This window comes from Sus scrofa, chromosome 13 (genome assembly GCF_000003025.6).
Source record: "Sus scrofa isolate TJ Tabasco breed Duroc chromosome 13, Sscrofa11.1, whole genome shotgun sequence".
In the NCBI taxonomy this organism is placed as follows: domain Eukaryota; kingdom Metazoa; phylum Chordata; class Mammalia; order Artiodactyla; family Suidae; genus Sus; species Sus scrofa.
Genome location: NC_010455.5, coordinates 83,103,784 through 83,126,514, shown reverse-complemented (window position 1 = coordinate 83,126,514; position 22,731 = coordinate 83,103,784). Strand labels below are relative to the sequence as shown.

General features: G+C 36.6%; 1 protein-coding gene across 1 annotated transcript in view; it reads left to right on the top strand.

Annotated features, from left to right (window-relative positions):
• Positions 1-22,731, top strand: part of XRN1 (5'-3' exoribonuclease 1) — a 110,688-nt gene that overhangs the window by 47,983 nt on the left and 39,974 nt on the right. Inside the window, 10 exon segments of the mRNA XM_005669915.3 lie at positions 882-985; positions 4,372-4,448; positions 4,451-4,502; positions 4,882-5,044; positions 5,739-5,852; positions 9,941-10,039; positions 13,585-13,700; positions 14,202-14,348; positions 18,845-18,934; positions 19,551-19,686. Of these exon segments, the coding sequence (XP_005669972.2) occupies positions 882-985; positions 4,372-4,448; positions 4,451-4,502; positions 4,882-5,044; positions 5,739-5,852; positions 9,941-10,039; positions 13,585-13,700; positions 14,202-14,348; positions 18,845-18,934; positions 19,551-19,686 (1,098 nt within the window).

Here is a 22,731-nt window from a genome sequence, read left to right as displayed (position 1 = left end):
CATGATAAAGAGTAAAGAAAGACAGGTAAAAAACAGCTGAAAAACAATTTTTTAAGATAAGGGGAAAAAGGAGTTCTCGTCGTGGAGCAGCGGAAACGAATCTAACTAGGAACCATGAGGTTGTGGGTTCAATCCCTGGCCTCACTCAGTGGGTTAAGGATACAGCGTTGCCATGGGCTGTGGTATAGGTCGCAGACGCAGCTTGGATCCCACGTTGCTTTGGCTGGTGGTGTAGGCTGGCAGCTATAGCTCTGTTTAGACCCCTAGCCTGGGAACCTCCATATGCTGCGGGTGCAGCCCTAGAAAAGGCCAAAAAAAAAAAAAAAAAAAAAAGATAAGGGAAAAAATTAAAATCTCAAAGAATAGAAACACTGGAAAATACTAGAAAGAAAAAAAGTAGCAATAAAGGTACAATTTAGAGAAGAGAAATTAATAAAACTAACTGAATTCGAGTGGATAGAATAAAGTTGGAATAAACTGAGAAGAGCAGGTACTAATAGGGAATAATTGGTTTGAGCAATCAAATATTTTATATCTGTTTTAATTATTAAGGTGGAGGTTTTTTTAATAATGATTTTTATTTTTTCCATTATAGCTGGTTCTGTCAATTTTCTACTGTATAGCAAGGTGACCCAGTCACACATACATGTGTACATTCTTTTTTCTCACATTATTATCATGCTCCCATCATAAGTGACTAGTTATAGTTCCAGTGCTATACAGCAGGATAAAGTGGAATTTTTGTAGATTTTATTTTATTTTTTTATAGATTTTAAATATGCAGTTAGAAACACAGGCAGTTTTTAATTATTTAATTTTGCTTCTGTAAAATTTTTTCTTGGATGTAAAACATGAATAAACTTTTCTGCTTTTACTTTAAGAGTGTAGAAAATATAGCTTCATCAGTGCTTGGAAAGTCTGTCTTTGTTAACTGGCCTCATCTTGAAGAAGCTAGAGTTGTTGGTATATCAGATGGAGAAACTAAGTGAGTAAAATTTGAATTATAATTTTTGAAGTTTATATGTGCTTTGCTATTTGATGGCTTTCAGTCATACATTTTAAGTGATATAATAATTCTTGTCAAATATTTACACTCTATAGTGAAAATAAAAGTCCTCTAATCACACCACTCCAAGCCCAGCCACTACTGACAGTTTATTGTATATCTCTTGAGATGGATATATTATTTTTTCCCTTTTTCCTCTTAATAGCATGTAAGTTCTGCATCCTAATTCTTTTCTACCAGTTATCATTATAAAATTTGCCAAATGTATTTCTTTCTGATGAGAATGAATAGCATGTAAAACCACCTTTTCCATGTCCTTCCCAGGTTTCATTTAAGTAATATATTAATTTTTTAAACATGTATCTTTTATTTTAAAAATAATTTCTTAACATTTTATTCAAGTTGACAATCATTTCATCAGTGATTATTTGGACAACCTATTCCTTGTCATCTTTTACTTTTGTTTCATGTAAATTTGGCCTGATATCTTGAGGGTTTTTTTTTTTTTTTTTTGTCTTTTTAGGGCCACACCTGCCTCATGTGGAAGTTCCCAAGCTGGGGTCGAATCAGAGCTGCACCTGCTGAATACTAGCATCCCCATGGATACTAGTCAGGTTTGTTACCACTGAGCCGTGATGGGAACTCCTAGATTTAGAATTTTAGAGACTTAATCCTTTTTCTTCAGATCTCTGCGAACATATCTCACTTGAGTTTTATCATGTAATTTTGTTGATGAGAGGTCAATTCCAATATGAATCTTGAACATTCTTTTTTAATCATCAGATTTCCATTCCCCCACCTCTGATGAAGTCCAGTTTATCAGTTTTTCCTTTTATTGATCAAGCTTTTTGTCTAGGGACACTTCACCCAGCCCCAGGTCTAAAAGAAGGTTTTCTTCTGTGATGTTCTTTAAAAAGTTTTATAGTTTTACTTCCTCCTTTTACATTTAAATCTATTATCCATTTTGAACTAATTTTTATATATGGTATGAAGTTCAGTTCATATATTTACCTATATGCATATTGAATTGCTCTAGCACTATTTGTTGAAAAAATCTCTGTCTTCCATTAGATTACTTTTACACCTTTGTCAAAAATAAGTTGAACATGTTGGAGTTCCCGTTGTGGCTCAATGGGCATGAATCTGAGTAGTATCCATGAGGAGGCAGGTTTGATCCCTGGTCTTGCTCAGTGGGTTAAGGATCCGGCGTTGCGTGAGCTGCGATGTAGGTTGCAGACACAGCTAGGATCCTGTGTTGCTGTGGCTCTGTCATACATAGGCCAGCAGCTATAGCTCCAATTCGACCCCTAGCCTGAGAACCTCCATATGCCATGGGTGTGGTCCTAGAAAGACAAAAAATAATAATAATAAGTTGAGCATGTGTGTGTGGGTCTAATTCTGGATTCTCCATTTTGTTCCATTTGTCTCTATGTCTGTTCTCTGCCAACACCACATTGTCATATTACTATAGCTATGCAGTAAGTCTTAAACTTAGGTAGAGTGATGCCTTCCACTTTATTTTTCCTTTGTCCTTTTTAATTTTTCAAAATTGTTCTAGCTGTTTTTGGTCCCTTGCCTTTCCATATATAATTTTAGAATAATTTTTTATATCTATAAAAATCTTATAGAGACTTTGATAGGAATTGTATTAAACTTAGAATTTGTGAAGATTTGACAGCTTTTTTTTTTTTTCTGGCTGCATTTACAGCATGCAGAAGTTCCTGGACCAGGAATCAAACTCACACCACAGCAGTGACAAAGCCAGATTCTTAACCCCTAGACCACGAGGGGACTCCTGACATCTTCACTATGTTGAATCTTCTTTTTTTTTTTTTTTTTTTTCCATTACACCCGCAGGATATGAATGTTCCCAGACTAGGGGTCGAATCGGAGCTACAGCTGTTGGCCTACACTACAGCCACAGCAGTGTGGGATCCTAGCCACATCTGTAACCTATCCACAGCTCATGGCAATGCCAGACCCTTAAACCACTGAGCGAAGCCAGGGATTGAACCTGCATCCTCAAGGATACTAACTAGTTGGGTTCATTACTGCTGAGCCACAACGGGAACTCCTTCAACCTCCTGATCCAAACGGATTTCCATTTATCTCTCTATTTATTTTAATCTTTGATTTCTTTTATCACTATTTTATTTTTCAGCATACTGAACCAGTACATGTTATATTAGATTTACACCTAAATATTTAACATTTTTTGTAACAACTGTAAATGGTATTATGTTTTAAATTTCAGTTTCCCAGCTAGTGTATAGAAATGTAGTTGATTACTGTGGGGTTTTTTGGTTTTTTGTTTTGTTTGTTTGTTTGTTTTTTTAGGGCCACACCTGAGGCATGTGGAAATTCCCAGGCTAGGGGTTGAATCAGAGCCACAGTCGCCAGCCTACACCATAGCCACAGCAATGCCAGATCCAAGCCTTGTCTGCAGTGTATGCTGTACCACAGTTCGCAGCAATACTGTATCCTTAACCCCCTGAGCAAGGTCAGGGATCGAACCCACATCCTCATGGATACTAGTTGGGTTCTTAACCTGCTGAACCACAATGAGAACTCCTGTATGTTGATTTTATACCCTAGGACCTGCCTTAACTTAATTCTCTGCCTTTAAGAAAAAAAAAAAGTCTCTTAGAAAAGAGTCTATCCAGGCCAGTTATTTTGTAGAATTCTGGATTTACCTGATCATTACCTCTTAGTATCATTTAAGTTGGTCCCCCAAGCCTCATGTTTCCTATAAACTGGAAATTAGATATAGTGGATTAAATAGAAACAAGTTAATCTTTTTTTGGCAAAAATACTTTATTGAATTTGAGAGTATTAGTCCTTTGAAAATTTGTATTTGTATTATATATTTAGTTTAATTTCTTCAAGAGAATAGTAATTTGTTATTAATTTTGATTAAGTTTTTTATAAGTCCTTGTTCTGAAATTCATATTACAGTTTTTAAATATGAGGCTTGGAGTTCCCATTGTGGCTCAGCAGGTTAAGAACCCGACATGATCTCCATGAGAATGTGGGTTCAACCCCTGGCCTTGCTCAGTGGGTTAAGAATCTGGCATTGTCGCAAACTGAGGCATAGGTCGCAGATGAAGCTCAGATCTTATGTTGCTGTGACTGTGGTGTAGGCTGGCAACTGCACCTCTGATTTGGCCCCTAGGCTGGGAACTTCCACATGCCACAGGTGTGGCCATAAAAATAAAAACATTTTTTTTAAACTACCAAAAAAGGGCTTTTTTTTTGCTTTTATACCACGTAGAAGTCTTTTTGCTTAGAAGATTCGCACTGCTAAACTCTATCAAACCACACATTTGGGGTATCATAATTTTTTAAATTTTATTTTAATTTTGAAGGTTTTACTTGGAAGAACCTCCAGGAACACAGAAGCTTTATTTGGGAAGAACTGTGCCACCGTCTAAAGTGGTCCATCTTGGGACAAAGAGCAATCTAACTGGACAAAAGAAGTGCAAGGAATTTCAGAATAGTGAGTGTCATAAAAAGTATTTAATGTCATTGAACTAGAATGTGGTGGTCTAATGTACTTATTTTTTAAATTATCTTTTACTTAACATTATGATCACTCTGAATACTGATTACATCTTCATTTTGCATTCTAAAAATGTAGAGTTCTAGTTTAAAATAAAATCTGGTTAGCAGCAGTTATAGCCTTGCCTAGTTTGTCACTAAAATACTTCATAATGTACCAAAAAAGAAAAAAAGAAAGAAGAAAAAAAGAAAACATGCTTTAGCATGTTTATATAAAGTTCATTTAAGCATTTGAGTTGGTAGTTTGAATGATTATTATCATAGAATATAAACGCACTCATACACATTTGTATTTCTTTTTTGTTTTTTTCTTTGAGCTACCTGAGAAGAAAAGGGATAATAATAAACGAAACATCTGCAGTTGTGTATGGTCAGTTACTCACTGGTCGTAAATATCAAATAAACCAAAATGGTGAAGTTCGTCTAGAGAAACAGTGGTCAAAACAAGTTCTTCCATTTGTTTATCAAACTATTGTCAAAGTAAGTCTCCATCAAGTCTCAATTCTATCTTAATGTACACTGTTACACACTGTATAAAGAAAAGGCTATCAAATTAATATTTACAAAGGGAAGACTAATATAGCAATATTTAATGTAGATTATTATTTAATGTAATTTGCAAAATACTATAGTCTTTAAAAGGAATATAACATCATGAGATAGTCATTCTGTGTATGGTTAGGAAACTTGTCATATATTTATTTTTATTTTCAAAAAAGTTTGCCTTTTTTGGAAAATAAAAATAAATATTAAGTTAATTGGTAAATACAAAAAGCATTTGCTATTGTGTTTATAAGATGTTGTAAGGAGGCAGGTTTTTAGAAAAGCATGTAATTTGAGGGAAACAGGATAGCATACTAAGAGCACAGACGGGGTAGAATTATTTGTATGACCTTGGGCTTTAGTTTCCTCATCTGTAAAGTAGGGCTGGTAATGGTCTCTGCTATAAAGGTCTGTCTTGAGAATGAAATGAACTAGTAAATGTGTAAAGTACTAGAAGAGTACTGGCATATAAGCCGACAATAAATTTTAGCTTCTAATATTGTTATGTAGAAAATCCTTACATTTGACATCTATAGACAGCATAGTCATAATCCTATAGGGAAAAAATTTGATATGCAATCTATAGTAATTTTGACTGTGATGATTTATTTTGATATTTCATTTTACATAGGACGTCCGAGCTTTTGACTCCCGTTTCTCCAGTATCAAAACATTGGATGACTTGTTTCCTCCTAGAAGTATGGTCTTTATGCTGGGAACTCCATATTATGGATGCACTGGAGAAGTTAGTTCCTATTACTATTACTAATTAAATTTCTTTCTGATTTCAAGTTAGTATAATTATTTAACTTCTTTTCATTTAGGTGTATAATAAAGTGTAATACTGGAGGGGAAAATAAGAAAGAATTCATTCATCTAATTTATAAACACAATATTTGGCTATATATCTTTAGTCTTGAGCACACTGGCACGAGGTGGTGGTGGAAAAGGAATTCAAATTCTGATTTCTTTTTTCATAGATTGATTTATTGTAGTATGGATGAAGCAATTCTGAGATTATTTTAGATGTATTATTGGGTTGATGAATTTATAAATTGGTTGATGTTTTGGGGAATTTTAGCTTTCACATGGAAAAAGGTACATGCAAGTAGAACAGGAGAATGCAGGAAAGAACCTGTGAGGATGGGTTAGAATTGGAAATATTAACATGAACTCATGATTGCTAAAATATGTATATATGCTTGTATATGAATATATATAGGCATGTTGTGTAGATATGTATGTATATATGTTTCTTGATAAATGAGTGCATATATGCCTGTACGTACATGTATTCTCTAGCTCTATTTGCTCAAAAGGATAGCAAGCAAAGACACACTAGTAAGCAGTGAACACATGTAACACTCCATTCTTGATCTCTAATATCATTTCCTACTAAAAGGAACCAGTCTTCTCAAGAGAAATGGCTGATTATAGGACTGGGGCAGGATAGGTACAAGATGAGCCTAGAACCTCTCATTATGCAGAAAACAAGGAAGAACTCAAAAGAATGATGAGAGCATGTCTCATAAACACACAAAACAGGTTGAAGAGGATCCTACTGGCCAACCTGGGGCTTTTTGAGTACCAAAACAATTGAATACATACTGAATTATAAACTACTGAGGGTGGGGAATAAGAATGCATAATTCCAGGAGTTCCCATTGTGGTGCAGCAGAAATGAATCTGACTAGTATCCATGAGGATGCAGGTTCAATCCCTTGCCTCCTCGCTCAGTGGGTCAAGGATCCAGCTTTGCTGTGAGCTGTGGTGTAGGTCGGAGACAAGGCTCAGATCTGGTGTGGCTGTGGCTGTGGTGTAGGCCAGAAGCTGTAGCCCCGATTTGACCCCTAGCCTGGTAATTTCCATATGCTGCAGGTGTGGCCCTAAAAAGAAAAAAAAAGCGTGACTCTGTATTTCCATATTGATAATAAATAGGTAAATAAATGGGAAAAGAAAGGGTTTTTATTTATAGTGTCATGTTAAGGATAATTGTGGAGGGGGTGAGGGAGTTGGAAAAACTATCATTTAACAACCATTATTATACAGATTGAATCAGGCAACAATCATCACTGGAAGCTAAATCTAAGGGGAATTTTTGATTAGGAGCAAGATATTTTCATGGTCTTAGAAAGTGTCTCCATGTAGATTATTTAGTTGCAAGGAAAACAGTCTATCATTGTACAGTAAAGAAATTGATCAACATCTTGATTTTATGATCAAAATTAATATCAGAAGAATTCCCATTGTGGCATAGCAGAAACAAACCCAACTAGGATCCATGAGGATGCAGATTCAATTCCTGGCCTCACTCAGTGGGTTAAGGATCCAGCATTGCTGTGAGCCATGGTATAGGTCGCAGTCATGGCTTGGGTCCTGCATTGCTGTGACTGTGGCATCAGCCAGCAGCTGTAGCTCCAGTTACCCCTAGCCTGGTAACTTACATATGTGGTGGGTGCGGCCCTAAAAAAAGCAAAAAAAAAAAAAAAAATTTGATATCACAGTGAGGGACACATGAACGTCATGTACCTCCAGATGGAATGCTCTACAAAGGACACATCTTTGCACTGTGCTGGCTGAGAATATATAACCTGAACCTAATCACAAGGAAGCATTAGACAAACCCAAAAAGAAGAATTTTTTTTAAAGGCAGCATGGAGAGGGAGGAATGAACTACATTCTTCAAAATGTCAGTGAATGAACGACAAAGGCTTAGGGTATATTCTTTTTTTTTTTTTTTTTTTTGTCTTTTTGCTATTTCTTGGGCCGCTCCCGCGGCATATGGAGGTTCCCAGGCTAGGGGTCGAATCGGAGCTGTAGCCACCGGCCTACCCCAGAGCCACAGCAACATGGGATCCGAGCCGCGTCTGCAACCTACACCACAGCTCACGGCAACGCCGGATCGTCAACCCACTGAGCAAGGGCAGGAACCGAACCCGCAACCTCATGGTTCCTAGTCGGATTCGTCAACCACTGCGCCACGACGGGAACTCCTTAGGGTATATTCTTGATTAAAGGAGCCTAAAGAGCTATGACAACTAAATGCAATATCTGATCCTAGCCTGATCCTTTAGCAGAGGGAGAAAAAAAGTTTTCTATAAATATAGAACATTTTTAGGTACTGCATTTACAGTAGATTAAAGTATGTGTCATTATAAACTTATGTATTTGGTAATTGTACTGTGGTTATATAATATCCTTTTCATTAGGAAATATGCACCAAAATATTTATAGGTAAGGGACATGGAATATGTAATACCCTCAGAAAGTTCCAAAAAATAATCATGTGTATGTAAATACACACATAGAACACAAATGTTGAAATAAATGGAGTAAATTGTTGATGATAGGTGAATGTGAGTAAATGATTTTTAAAGTGTTTTTTTACCTCTTTTTTTTTTTTCCTTCTTTTTTAGCTGCACCTGCAGCATATGGAAGTTCCTGGGCCCAGGACTGAATCCGAGCTGGAGCCAAGACCTAGCCATAGCTGCTGCAACACTGCACCCTTAACCCACTGCACCAGGCCATTTAACGTCCATTTATGATACAGATTGAATCAGGCAACAGTCATCACTGGAAGCTAAATCTAAGGGGAATTTTTGATTAGGAGCAAGATATTTTCATGGTCTTAGCTCAAACCAGCACCTCCACAGAGACAAACCAGATCATTAACCCACAGCCCACAACAAGAACTCCCTAGCGTCTTTTTATTTTGAAACTTTTTCTTTTCCTTTTTTTTTTTTTTTTTTTGCCATTTCTTGGGCCACTCCTGCGGCATATGGAGATTCCCAGGCTAGGGGTCGAATCGGAGCTGTGGCCGCCGGCCTACACCAGAGCCACAGCAACATGGGATCCGAGCCGCGTCTGCAACCTACACCACAGCTCACGGCAACGCCGGATCCTTAACCCACTGAGCAAGGGCAGGGACCGAACCCACAACCTCATGGTTCCTAGTCGGATTCGTTAACCACTGCGCCACGACGGGAACTCCCCTATTTTGAAACTTTTTGATAGTTTCAAATTATTTATAAATTTAAGTTCACTTAAAAAAATAAAGATTGGAGGAGTTCCTATTGTGGCTCAGCAGGTTATGAACCCGACTAGTATCCATGAGGATGCAGGTTCGATCCCTGGCCTTGCTCAGTGGGTTAAGAATCCAGCATTGCCATGATCTGTGGTGTGGATCGAAGATGTGGCTTGGATCCAGTGGGTTTTTTTGTTTGTTTGTTTGTTTGTTTTTTTGTCTTTTTGCTATTTCTTTGGGCCGCTCCCGTGGCATATGGAGGTTCCCAGGCTAGGGGTCAAATCGGAGCTGTAGCCACTGGCCTACGCCAGAGCCACAGCAACGCGGGATCCGAGCCGGGTCTGCAATCTACACCACAGCTCAGCTGCAACCTACACCACAGCTCACGTCGTTAACCCACTGAGCAAGGGCAGGGACCGAACCCACAACCTCATGGTTCCTAGTCGGATTCGTTAACCACTGCGCCACGACGGGAGCTCCCAGGATCCAGTGTTGCTATGGCTGTGGCATAGGCCAGCAGTTGCAGCTCCAATTCGACCCCTAGTGTGGGAACCTTCATATGCTGCAGGTGCAGCCCTAAAAGACCAAAAAAAAAAAAGACTGGTTAACAACTATTAAAGCAAGGTACAAATGACCAAATTTATAATATACATGCATCCACTTACAAATTCCAAGATAATTCTACCTCTGCTGTCTCACTGAATTTCAGAAATAATACTGTTCAAATAAGCAGAAATATAAGTAAATAAAATGTAGTTAAAGAGACTAAAATATACTGTGTTTTTGTTTTGTTTTGTTTTCCCTCCAAGGTTCAGGATTCAGGGGACGTGATTACTGAAGGCAGGATTCGTGTGGTTTTCAGCATTCCATGTGAACCCAATCTTGATGCTTTAATACAGAACCAGCATGTGAGTATTATAATCCATATTATTTAATTTAAAATTGATTAACTTTAAAAATGTTAGAAGGATTTTTTGGTACCTTTTGAATTATTGCAGATATTTTGTGTAAAACTAATTAAATTCTCTCACACTTACATCTAGTATCATTTAAAAATAAGCACGGAATCAAAATTTCATTCAGATCTAGAGTTCCTGTTGTGACTCAGTGGTAACGAATCCAACTAGTATCCATGAGGGTGCAGGTTCGATCCCTGGCCTCATTCAGTGAGTTAAGGATCCAGCATTGCTGTGAGCTGTGGTGTAGGTCGCAGACACAGCTGGGATCTGGCATTGCTGTGGCTGTGGTATAGGCTGGCACCTGCAGCTGTGATTCAACCCCTATCCTGGGAACTTCCTTATGCTGCAGGTGTGGCCCTAAAAAGCAAAAAAAAAAAAAAGCATTCAGATCTTTGGGGAGAAAACTACTGAAACCCCACTATTAATCTCTGATGGTTATATGGGTTATTTTGTTCAAGTTTATAAGTGGCACATTGATTAGCATACCCTCTGGGAGTAGACTTAGGGTTTTTTTAAAAACCTTTCATGGTTAATCAAAGTCTATATTTTTAGTTACAAGTAATAAGTGACCTTCTTGCAAAAATTATGTCTCTGTTTAGCTCATAATGAACAGTCCCTGTAGAAAATTGGGAAACTGCATTTAAGTTCATAGCATCTTTTTATTTTTACTTGTTAAGATAAGGGATGATACTGATGTCTGTTATTTGTTTTTATTGACTGGGTGATTAACTGGACTGAAATTAATTCACATTCAGCCAGCTTTGCTACTTACATTTTATTTTAACTAGTCATAAAATCTAAAGCATTATAATCCTGTGAAATGAATTTAAGGCATTAGACATCAGTATTCCCATGAGGAACCTTTATGGAAAGCAGAGAAGTCCCTAAAATCTTGCCATCGGGCCTCTTTTGGAGAAAGAACTCAGAAGGCGTGGTTAGGACATTAGGATAAGGAGCTGGAGCTTTGTACTGGGAGTCAGTGGAAGTAGAAGAACTTGTGTTGCTTCATCCTTGGCTTTTTCTAGAGCTGGAAAAAACCTTCCTAGTTCTAAGAGTACAGTGTTGCTAGGCATGGCTTCTACAGTATACTTTCTTTACATATCTTATTTAACTTTACTCAAGCCTTCTTATTTCTCTACTTTTTATGTGTTATATTTTGTAGGATATTTGGGTTATTTTAATTAATTTTTAATTACACCATGACCTAGTATTTCTCAAAAGGAGTACTAAATGTATTTTGAGAGGGACAGTATGGGATTGCCTCTGTATATGGCAGGACAATTGGGATCCTTGGTCCCTGGATATTAAGTGCTTGTAACCTGTGTCAGTTATTGTAACTGAATGTGCCCCTACACATTTTCACATGCTTATTAGAAAAGTGGTACTACCTGTGGTAGAGAACTACTACCTTGATTGTTCCTTTCTGAATTGATACTTGATTCAGTTCAATTCAGAATCAAGATTACTTCATTTTTTTGTATTATTTCTAAACTGATAATACTTTTGATGGAAGATTGTGTTGCATTCTTCACTAGCATATTAATGTATTTTTAATAGTGACTTTATGTTCCAGGCCACTAAAAAAAATTTTAACCATTTAGGGATCATTGTAGACATGACCATTAAAAAAAGATAGAAAATAATTTCTTAACAATCTCTGGGAATTTTACTTTAATTTTACTTTCCCTCCTGAACCTTGGAGGGAAAACAAAACAAAAACACAATATGTTTAATTTTAATTTTACTTATTATTGATGCTAAAAATCCTTATATTCCTATAAAAACATAAAATATTATGTAGTTTATTTAGTATATTTATTATATTTATATATTCACTTACAAGAATATAGTATATGAAATCACGATGTTAGGAGTATATAGTAGCTTACCCTAGTTGGTACTGGATTTCTGAGTGTTTGCTTCTGGGTTAAAAATTATATGCTCTGGAGTTCCCGTCATGGCGCAGTGGTTAACGAACCTGACTAGGAACCACAAGGTTGCGGGTTCGATCCGTGGCCTTGCTCAGTGGGTTAAGGATCCAGCGTTGCCATGAGCTGTGGTGTAGGTCGAAGACTCGGTTTGGATCCCACGTTGCTGTGGCTCTGGCGTAGGCTGGTGGCTATAGCTCCGATTCAACACCTAGCCTGGGAACTTCCATATGCCGCGAGAGCGCCCCAAGAAAATGGCAAAAAGACAAATATATATATATATATATATATATATATATATATATATATATATATATATGTATATATGCTCTGATTTTTTTTTTTAGTTTGACAGTTGGTCTTCATTGTTTCTTCTCTTAAGTGTACAAATAAAGATTACATTTCATTGACTGAATTCTACTAATAATGTGTTAATTACAAGCCTGTACATACTTGTTATTTTTGTATGGTAGTAAATAATTAGGGAAAGCAAATATCACTTATATCCATACAGGAAGGACACTCTTAATCTCCTCAGTAGCAAGTATTTTGATGATATTCTCATGTTCTAATTGAATGTAGTAATTACCAAGACCTCTTTCTGTCCCAGGTACTTTACCAGGCCCTTCTTAGAATATGAAAATTGCTTTTTAAAAAATGGTTCTCAACAGATTCACATAGAGAACAGACATGTGTTTGCCAAGAAAGGAGGAGAGGGAGAGAGTGATGGACTGGAAGTTTGGGGTTATTAGATACAAATAATTACATTTAGAATGGATAAGTAATGAGGTCCTGCTGTACAGCACAGGGAACTATATCCAGTTTCTTGGGATAGACCGTGATGGAAGATAAATTTAAGAAGAAGAATGTATACATATGTATGACTGTGTTACTTTGCTGTACAGCCCATATTGGCACAACTATATACAACTATACATATGTATGACTGTGTTACTTTGCTGTACAGCCCATATTGGCACAACTATATTTACAATTATAGTTGTAAATCAACTATAATTTTTTAAAAAATAGTTCTTGCCTACAGTTTGCCATTTAGTACTTACAAGAGTTTATTTCTTCAGCCAGTTTCAAAAATTGTATATTTCCTCCTCTATTCATCCTTGGGAATTCTGTCCCTTAAAGAAAAAGGGAGCAGAAAAATTCTGCCTATAAATCCTTTCAAAAAGGAGGGGAAGGGGAGTTCCTGCTCTGGCACAGTGAGTTAAGAATCTGACTTCAGCGGCTTAGGTGACTACAGGTTTAATCCCCATTCCAGTGCAGTGGGTTAAAGGATATGGCATTGCTGCAGCCATGGACATAGGTTGAGGCTACAGCTCGGATTTCATCCATGGCTCAGGAACTTTCATATGCTGCAAGTGTGACCATAGAAAAAAAAATTTTAAGGGGGGAGAGGGGAGTGGAAATAGGTCACTTACTTTGAGAATCCTTGCATTGCCACAATCCAGAATGTTAGTGATGTCTTGATTATCTCCAGAATTTAAAGGTAAAGAAATGCTTTAATGCTTTGTGTTTCCATAATTGACCTTTTTGTTTTTATGTTTAAAGAAATATTCTATAAAGTACAACCCAGGATATGTGTTGGCCAGTCGCCTTGGAGTGAGTGGATACCTTGTTTCAAGGTTTACAGGAAGTATTTTTATTGGAAGAGGATCTAGGAGAAAGTAAGTTTATGTTAGAGAAATTTACTTAAAGTGGCAGAAAAATGATAAAAATAAAATAGTTAATATTTCAGTATTTTCTCTTATTAATTGCTCTGAAGTTTCTTTAAAAATTATGCATAAATTCCTCTGATGGTGATCTTTCATCTAAATGGCACATGCTTTAGATGGTTGAAAAGACAGTTCTTATTTTTAGCAGCTAACAAATTGAACCTTGAAAAAAGGTATCAGAAGGTGTGTGTGAATCTCAATAATATATTTCCCTGCATTCTCTTATTTCATTCTCCTCTCTAATTACATAATCTATTTATATGCTTTGTTAACTTGGGTTTTGAAGCCTTTCCTCTAGTCTTTCCACTACTTTGGAAATAACCATGATAACTAAAATGTAGAAAAACAATCAAAACTAATCTTTTCTAAGAATTGAAAGCAAAGCTATTTATTCATTGAACAAAATTTTAAAACTTTTGTGTGTGTGTGTGTGTATGTGTGGTTTAAATTCAGCCCTCATGGAGACCATAAAGCAAATGTGGGTTTGAACCTCAAATTCAACAAAAAAAATGAGGAGGTACCTGGATATACTAAGAAAGTTGGAAGTGAATGGATGTATTCATCTGCAGCAGAGCAACTTCTTGCAGAGTACTTAGAGAGGTAAGTGCCCAGCAAGATCCTACTAGACATCCAAAAACATAAGGAAGATGTTTCCTTTAGTAAAATGTGACATGTGTTACATATAACCTTAATGTCATGGAGCGTCATAGCCATCAGCTAAAATAGAGTAGAAAAATACCATACTTACTTTATTCAGAATGAAAAAAGATAAGAATTGGCCTTATTAAAAATATCCTTAACTTGTGAAGTTCCCATTGTGGCTCAAGCAGTAATGAACCCAACTAGTATCCATGAGGATGCAGGTTCAATCTCTGGCCTCGTTCAGTGTTTTAAAGGATCCAGCATTGCTGTAAGCTTCGGCATTAGGTCCAAGATGCAGCTTAGATCTGGTGTTGCAGTGGCTGTGGCCTAGGCCACTGGCTGGCCATGGCTCCAATTTGACCCCTTATGCCATGGATATGACCCTTAAAAGACCAAAAAAAAAAAAAAATCCTTAATATCATAAATTATGCAGTACTCGGCATGTCTGTGTTAGTAGTAAGAAGATTAATATAAACAAAACAACTCTCAGCATAGTGAATCTTCTTAAAACTCTAGCTAGATAATAGATTACTATACTTGAATTATTGTTTTTCTGAAATAGTCTAAGAAATCAACAAGTCTCAGCCCTTCATTATGAAAAGAGAAATCTAAGTCCCAAGATTTACAGAGTGTCAAAGATTTACAGGAAATATCTCCACCTCTGATTAACAGCTGAATGTTCTTTCCATTGTTCCACTGGTTTCTAACCTTCTTCATAGTAGTATCCTAGAACTGCTCCAACAAAGTACCACAAACTGGTGGCTTAAAACGATAGAAGTATATTGCCTCACGGTTCTAGAGACCAGAGTCCAAATTCAAGGTGTTGATAGGGCCATGCTTCCTCTGAAGGTGCTTAGGAAAGGAACTGTTCTATACCTCTTTCCTAGCTTCTTGTTCTTTAACCTATACATGCATCACCCCAGTCTTCCATCTTTACATAGTTTTCTCCCTATGTGTCTTATCATCTCTCCTTTGTTTATGTCTATCTCTATATCCAAATTTCCCCTTTTTATAAGGACACTGGTCATATTGGATTACGGTCTACCCTAATGACACTTTAGCTTGATTACTTCTTTTTAAAACCCTATTTTAGGGAGTTCTCTTGTGATAGACCTAAAAACTATTTCATAGGATTCCTTTATTTCCTGGCTTTCATGCTTTACTCCTTCTGGTGTATGTCTCCATTTTGATGGAGCACTTAATGCTAGTAGCTTCCTAAGAAAGCTTGCGTGTCTGGAAATGTCTTTAAATCTTCCTGATACTTGACTGATAGCTTGCCTGTGTCTAGAATCCTAGATTAGAGATGATTTTCCTTCAGAATTTGAAAAGCTCTGCTCCATTATCTTGTTTCCTTTGCTGTCAAGAAGTCTTGTGCCATTTTGATTCTGAATCTTTGTGTGTGATCTGTTTTCATTCTCTGAAATCTTTTTAGAATCTTCCCTTTCCCAATGCTATTTACTATTGTAATGGTATTGTGCCTTGGTATGAATCTTTTTTCTTTCATTTTGTGCTTCAGCTTTTTTATTTTTTAATTCTTTTTAGCCTTTCAGTTCTACTTTTTATTCTGTTTTTCTGTTTTAAATGATTTTTATTTTTTCGGAGTTCCCGTCATGGTGCAGTGGTTAACGAATCCGACTAGGAACCATGAGGTTGTGGGTTCAGTCCCTGCCCTTGCTCAGTGGGTTAACGATCCGGCGTTGCCATGAGCTGTGGTGTAGGTTGCAGACGCGGCTCGGATCCCGCGTTGCTGTGGCTCTGGCGTAGGCCAGTGGCTACAGCTCCGATTCGACCCCTAGCCTGGGAACCTCCATATGCCGCAGAAATGGCCCAAAGAAATAGCAAAAAAACAAAAAAAAAAAAAAAAAAAAAAAAAGATTTTTATTTTTTCCATTATAGCCGATTTACAGTGTTCTGTCAATTTTCTGCTGTATAGCAAAGTGACCCAGTCACACATACCTATATACACATTCTTTTTCTCACATTATCCTCCATCATGCTCCATAGTAAGTGACTAGATATAGTTCCCAGTGCTATACAGTAGGATCTCATTGCTTATCAATTCCAAAGGCAGTAGTTTGCATCTATTAACTCCAGATTCCCAGTCCATCCCACTCCCTCCTCCTCTCCCTTGGCCACCACAAGTCTGTTCTCTAAGTCCATGAGTTTCTTTTTTGTGGAAAGGTTCATTTGTGCCGTATATTAGATTCTAGATATATGTGATATATGGTATTTGTCTTTCTCTTTCTGACTTACTTCACTTAGTGTGGTAGTCTCTAGTTCCATCCATGTTTCTGCAAATAGCATTGTTTTTGTTCTTTTTTATGGCTGAGTAGTATTCCATTGTGTATAACATCTTAATCCATTCATCTGTCAGTGGACATTTAGCTTGTTTCCATGTCTTAGCTGTTGTGCTATTCAGCCGTTTTAGACTTGAAACTCATCCCTTTCCATTCTGAGAAACTCTTGTATTATTTCTTTGATATTTTCCTCCTCACTTTTTTTTGTTGTTTTGTTCTCTCTAGGGCTCCTTTTGATAGATGTTAAACCTTCTAGATTAATTATCCTAAATTTTCTTAACTCCTCATATTTTCTGTATTATACTCCTGTTCTACTTTGTGGGAAACTTCTTCAACCTTTAACTTAGATAATTTTAAATTTTTATTTACTCATTTTTAGTTTCTCAAATGATATCCATATTCTCTACCGTTCCTTTTTTATAGCATCTTGTTCTTATAATGAATGAAATAACTTATTTTCTGAAGACAGTAATCTAGATATTCTTTTATTTTCAGTATTTTCTGATTTCTACAGAGTGCTTTTTTTTTCCTGTTTGGTTTGATCTCTTATGTTAAAGGTTTTTTTTTTTAATCTGGTGGTTTTTTATGTCTTATATTTAGTGTACTGTGGTTAAAAAGCTGATTGGAAACTTAATATGCTACAATGGGGCTTGTCCAGTGGAACTTAGCTATTTCAGCAAAGAATCTCCAAATATCACTCCCTGTATGTACATCTTTTCTTTAGGCTGGGTAGTTTTCCCAGAAAGGTATTTGCCAGCGTTTTTCTTGAAGGACAGAATGGAGAACAAAACTGACTTCCAGTGTTCTGGAAATTAACCAGGGAGAGAACTGCCTCACCTAAAGTTATGTCCCTTTCCCACAGCAGCCACAGTTTCAATACCTCATCAACAAGGAGATGTAAAGGCTCAGCCAGCCTGATTGCCCCAGTTCAGGATAAGTCTGAGGAGCTGTCCTAGTTTGAGATCTCTATGCTACTGGCCAAGGAGTTCATTAAAAATGAATCACAGCCAATCTTCTCCCTTTGCCCAATTCTGCTTCCTTCCTTTCTTCCTTTCCTTCCACAGATACTGTTTCCACAGAACTCACTAATAAATTTCCTGCATTTTTATCTCCATCTCAGAGTCTGTTTCTAAAAGATGTTATACTTTTTGGCCTGCTTCCTAGCGACACATCATTCAGTAGTTATACTTTCATTAATCCTGTTTTCAGTAGGACACCTATTCTCTCCTCTTCATGCCCACCCATCCAATTTCCTGTGCTTAGAATAACCAAGGCTAGAGCAGCCCTATTCAACCTCTCCAAAAATAATCTGCAGGATTTATGCTGAGGTGGAAGGTGATTGCCTGACTGCTTGTTATACAAAATTTTCAACTGAAAACCTCTTAAACCTTACCCCATACTATAGCATTAAGATGTACTTGGAGCCCATATCTCCTGAGCTTTTGCAGATTTCCACAGTCTAAATCAACTTGTTTTTTATTGATGTCCCTCACTGGTGGCTCAGGGTGCAGCTTATTTTTATGTCAGATCAGTTCACACTTACCTATTCAGTTTTCAGTTTCTAAAATTTTGTTAACTCATATATACTATCTGATTCTCTGCTTCTCTCTTAGTCTTTCTAGGTCTATGCCGTTTTTTAGGTTTCACCATTATTTTAGTAGATTGGAAAGGGAGCAGAAATAAGCACATGTGTTCAGTCTGCTACTTGTGTGTATTTGAAAATACTGTCCTGTTCAGGAAACAATGGAATTTTTGAGAAATATCAGAAGAAATTTAATGGATTTTCATTTGCTATATTGTGGAGTACTCTGGCTTTGTTGTGAAAATTTGAAAATGAACCTGTAGATGTTATTTTTGTCTATTACCTGTCGCTATATTCTAAGAGTGAATAGAGCCAGTAATTGAAGTCTGTAAGTAATTGTAGTTTATTATAGCTTATGAATTGAATCATTGCTCCCTCATATTTTTTGAGGGCCTATGAATACTTTCAATCTTTTAGTCTCTATCCCTCATTAATATTCCATGTACAGTAATCAGTTCTCGATATATTTAATATGTCCCCTTAGGATCCAGAATTATTTGATAGGAAGTTTATAATAAAATTAGCCATATCTGTTTTTTAAAGCAGCATATTTGTTTGTTTGTTTGTTTGGCTAGAGCTCCAGAACTATTTAGTTATATAGCCAAAAATAGCCAAGAGGATGTGTTCTATGAAGATGACATTTGGCCTGGAGAAAATGAGAATGGGTAAGCAAAATTTGTGTGATTTATTGCCTCACAATTCAACTTAGTGGTTCCACTGAAAGGTACAGTAGTTAGCAGTTTCTATTGTGCATTGTTTTTGTGAGGATTCGGGTTTGATCCTTGGCCTCACTCAGTGGGTCTGGGATCCAGTGTTACTATGAGCTATAGTGTAGGTCACAGATGTGGCTCAGATCTCATGTTGCTGTGTGTGGCTGTGGCATAGGCCGGCAGCTGCAGCTCTGATTCGACCTCTAGCCTGGGAACTTCCATATGCTCAGGGTATGGCCCTAAAAAGCAAAAAAAAAAAAAAAGAATTTCTATTATTTCTGGGGGAAAGGATTTTAGATATTGTTTTATTCTTGCATTAAGTTTGTAATATAATTTTTATTTTATTTATATCAGTAAAGTACTTTTAAACTAATTTTTTTGTGGTTTTAATTACTGAGAAGTAACACATCCATGTTTATTATTAGATGTATAATTAGCCCCAATTAAGTATAGTGATTAGTGATGTATTTGATATCTTTCATAATTCACAGCCCTCAGAAAGTTTATGTTAAGCCTTTTATATAAACCCTTAGGAAGTTTTAATGTGAAAAAATTATTGTTTTTAATATAGTGCTGAGAAAGTTCAAGAAATTATTACTTGGCTAAAGGGACATCCTGTCAGTACTTTGTCTCGTTCTTCTTGTGATTTACAAATCTTGGATGCAGCTATTGTTGAGAAAATTGAAGAAGAAGTTGAAAAGTGCAAGGTACTAATTTTTAGTAACCAAAATTATTGATGAGATTTGAAATTAAATGAACTATATCTTACTCTACAAATAATTTGTTTGAATCAATTAAAACATGTATTCAGTGATTTTAAATTTATGCCAAACTATTCTGGAGTTCCCGTCGTGGCTCAGTGGTTAACAAATCCGACTAGGAACCTTGAGGTTGCGATCCCTGCCCTTGCTCAGTGGGTTAAGGATCCAGCGATGCCATGAGCTGTGGTGTAGGTCGCAGACGTGGCTTGGATCCCACGTTGCTGTGGTTCTGGCGGAGGCCGGTGGCCACAGTTCCAATTCGAACCCTAGCCTGGGAACCTCCATATGGCGCGGGTCCGGCCCTAGAAAAGGCAAAAAGACAAAAAAAAAAAAGTTTCAACCATTTCCAGTGTCCCTTAAGTTTATCTAAATAAATATAAATACATGTCAGTATAATAAAGCCATAGCATTTAAATTTCATACCTTGTAGTGTTTCTAATTTTAAGACTATTTTGTGAGTCTAGTCAATAGAAAGTATGTGATTGAGAAATAAGGTTGATCTTTCCTATTCTAGGTTCCTTAAAGATACAGTTCATCTTTTTATAGAACATAAAAATTATATTTATTTCACCTTTACAGAATCACTTCTAAAGTGTACTTTCCACTGACAAATTCACTCAGTTGCTTAGTATTTTTGAATTCGCACTTAAACTATCCATTTTTGTGTTGATTTTAAAAAGCAGTAACTATGTATATAGAACTGAGTCACTTTGCTATATAGCAGAAATTGGTACATTGTAAATTAACTTTAATTAAAAAAATAAGGGAGTTCACATTGTGGTCCAGCGGGTTAAGAACCTAACATGGTGTCTATGAGGATGCAGGTTTGATCCTTGGCATTGCTATGGCTGGGGTGTGGGCCAGCAGCTGGGAAACTTCCATTTGCCGCAGGTGCAGTCGTTTAAAAAAAAAGTTAAAAGATGTTTTTTGAATTTTTAAAAATTAATTTTGTTAATTTAGAAAGTATTAAATTTTTTAAAAAAGCAATAACCTATGTGGACTTAACTATTTTATCTTTTTTTTAATCTATTTTGATTCCTTATCTTTTTTTTTCTTTTTGGCTGCACCCCCAGCATGTAGAAGTTTCCAGGGCTGGGGTAGAACCTGTACCACAGCTGCAACCCAAGCCATAGCAATGACAATGCTGGATCCTTAACCCACTGTGCCCCCAGGGAACTCCTTGATTCCCTATCTTGGTACAATAGAAAACGGATTAATTATATTCCCTTTTTAACTTTAAATTTTATTTTTCACATATGTGCCTCTTTATTAAAATAATGTTGCTTCTCTAACAAAGTTCTCTTGTTTAAATTAATAGCAGAGTAAAAAAATTAATTAATTAATTAATTAATAGAATAAATTAAGAACTGTGCTCTAAAGCCATCTTCCCCATCCCTCTTTCAATACGTAAAACCTTGGGCAAGATAGCCTTTCTATGCCTCCATATCCTCATGGGTAAAATGAGAATAAAATAGCACCTACCTCATATGGTCCTCAAAAGAACTGAGTTAATATGTATAAATTCTTTCTAATAGTGCCTAGCTTTATTAATGCTTAATAATACTTAGCTATTACTATTTGAATTCTCTCATCACACACTGAAGAGCTATAAATATGGTCTGGAAAATCACCACCAAGTGACTCTTTTTAAGAAAAAATGTAAGGCTCATAGCCAAGAGTTTGATGTTTTGAAAGGTCATTGATATTCAGCCGAGGATAGAAAGCCTGCGTTTCTTTGTGATCGTCTTTTAATGTAAAATCTGTTCAGCGTTGTTTTTGAAGTGAGTTTCCCACTTAACAAGTTTATAACTTTAAACCCCTAAATTTTATTTGAACCCATTTGGATGCAGAGCTTTCTAAAATGCTTTACACATTTTCCCTTTACTTTGTGAGCTGAAGATACATGTACAAAGTTGTAGTCTCTTATTTTGATTACAACATTTTAAAACTGTGTGCATGTATAGATAATAGTTTAAAAAAAAAAAAACCTGTTACTATGTCACAGAGGAACCGTTATGAGTGGTTTTTTTCCCCTTTTCAGTGTTGTAATGTTATTAGGGTAATTAAAAAAAAAAAGGAGAGGAGTTCCCGTCGTGGCGCATGGTTAACGAATCCGACTAGGAACCATGAGGTTGCGGGTTCGGTCCCTGCCCTTGCTCAGTGGGTTAATGATCCGGCGTTGCCATGAGCTGTGGTGTAGGGTGCAGACGCGGCTCGGATCCAGCGTTGCTGTGGCTCTGGCGTAGGCTGGTGGCCACAGCTCCGATTCGACCCCTAGCCTGGGAACCTCCATATGCCGCGGGAGCGGCCCAAGAAATAGCAACAACAACAACAAAAGACAAAAAGACAAAAAAAAAAAAAAAAAAAGGAGAAAAAACTAAAAAAATGAACATAACATTCTGAACATAATTTAAACTCTTTTTAATGCAGAGTCATTATTTAAAGTATTTGTAGTTTTCTTATTGGACAATGGTTCCCAAACTTAGCTGATTATCAGAATTACTGGAGGAGCTTATTAAAAAACACACATTCTAGATTCTGCTGTCAGAGCAGTACTTCTTAAACTAATGTGCAAACAAATAACAGGGGGCGTCTGATCCAGTAGCTCTCAGATGAACAGTTCTTGATAGTCTGCATTTTCTAACAAGCCCCCAGGTGATCACATTTTGAGTAGTCATTCCCCAGAACTTCTCATTTAATAGCTGTGGGCCTATCGTGAAAATGCCCCAGTTTATTAATTTGCCTAATGAATCAGGTTTGAATGCCACATTCTCTAATCAATGCTGTAACGTAATAATGCCTAAGGATTTGTTAGAGCATATGGGTTGTTTTTTCACATGCAATCCTCCATGCACAGTTCTTATGTCTGCTTTTTAAATTACTTTAAATCTCTTCTCATGTTTTTTCTTCTTGCTGTTGTCAGTGGACACCAGTCGTACCCTATTAGTACTTCTAGTCTGCTGTGGGCTGGAAACATAGACACCTTGTCAG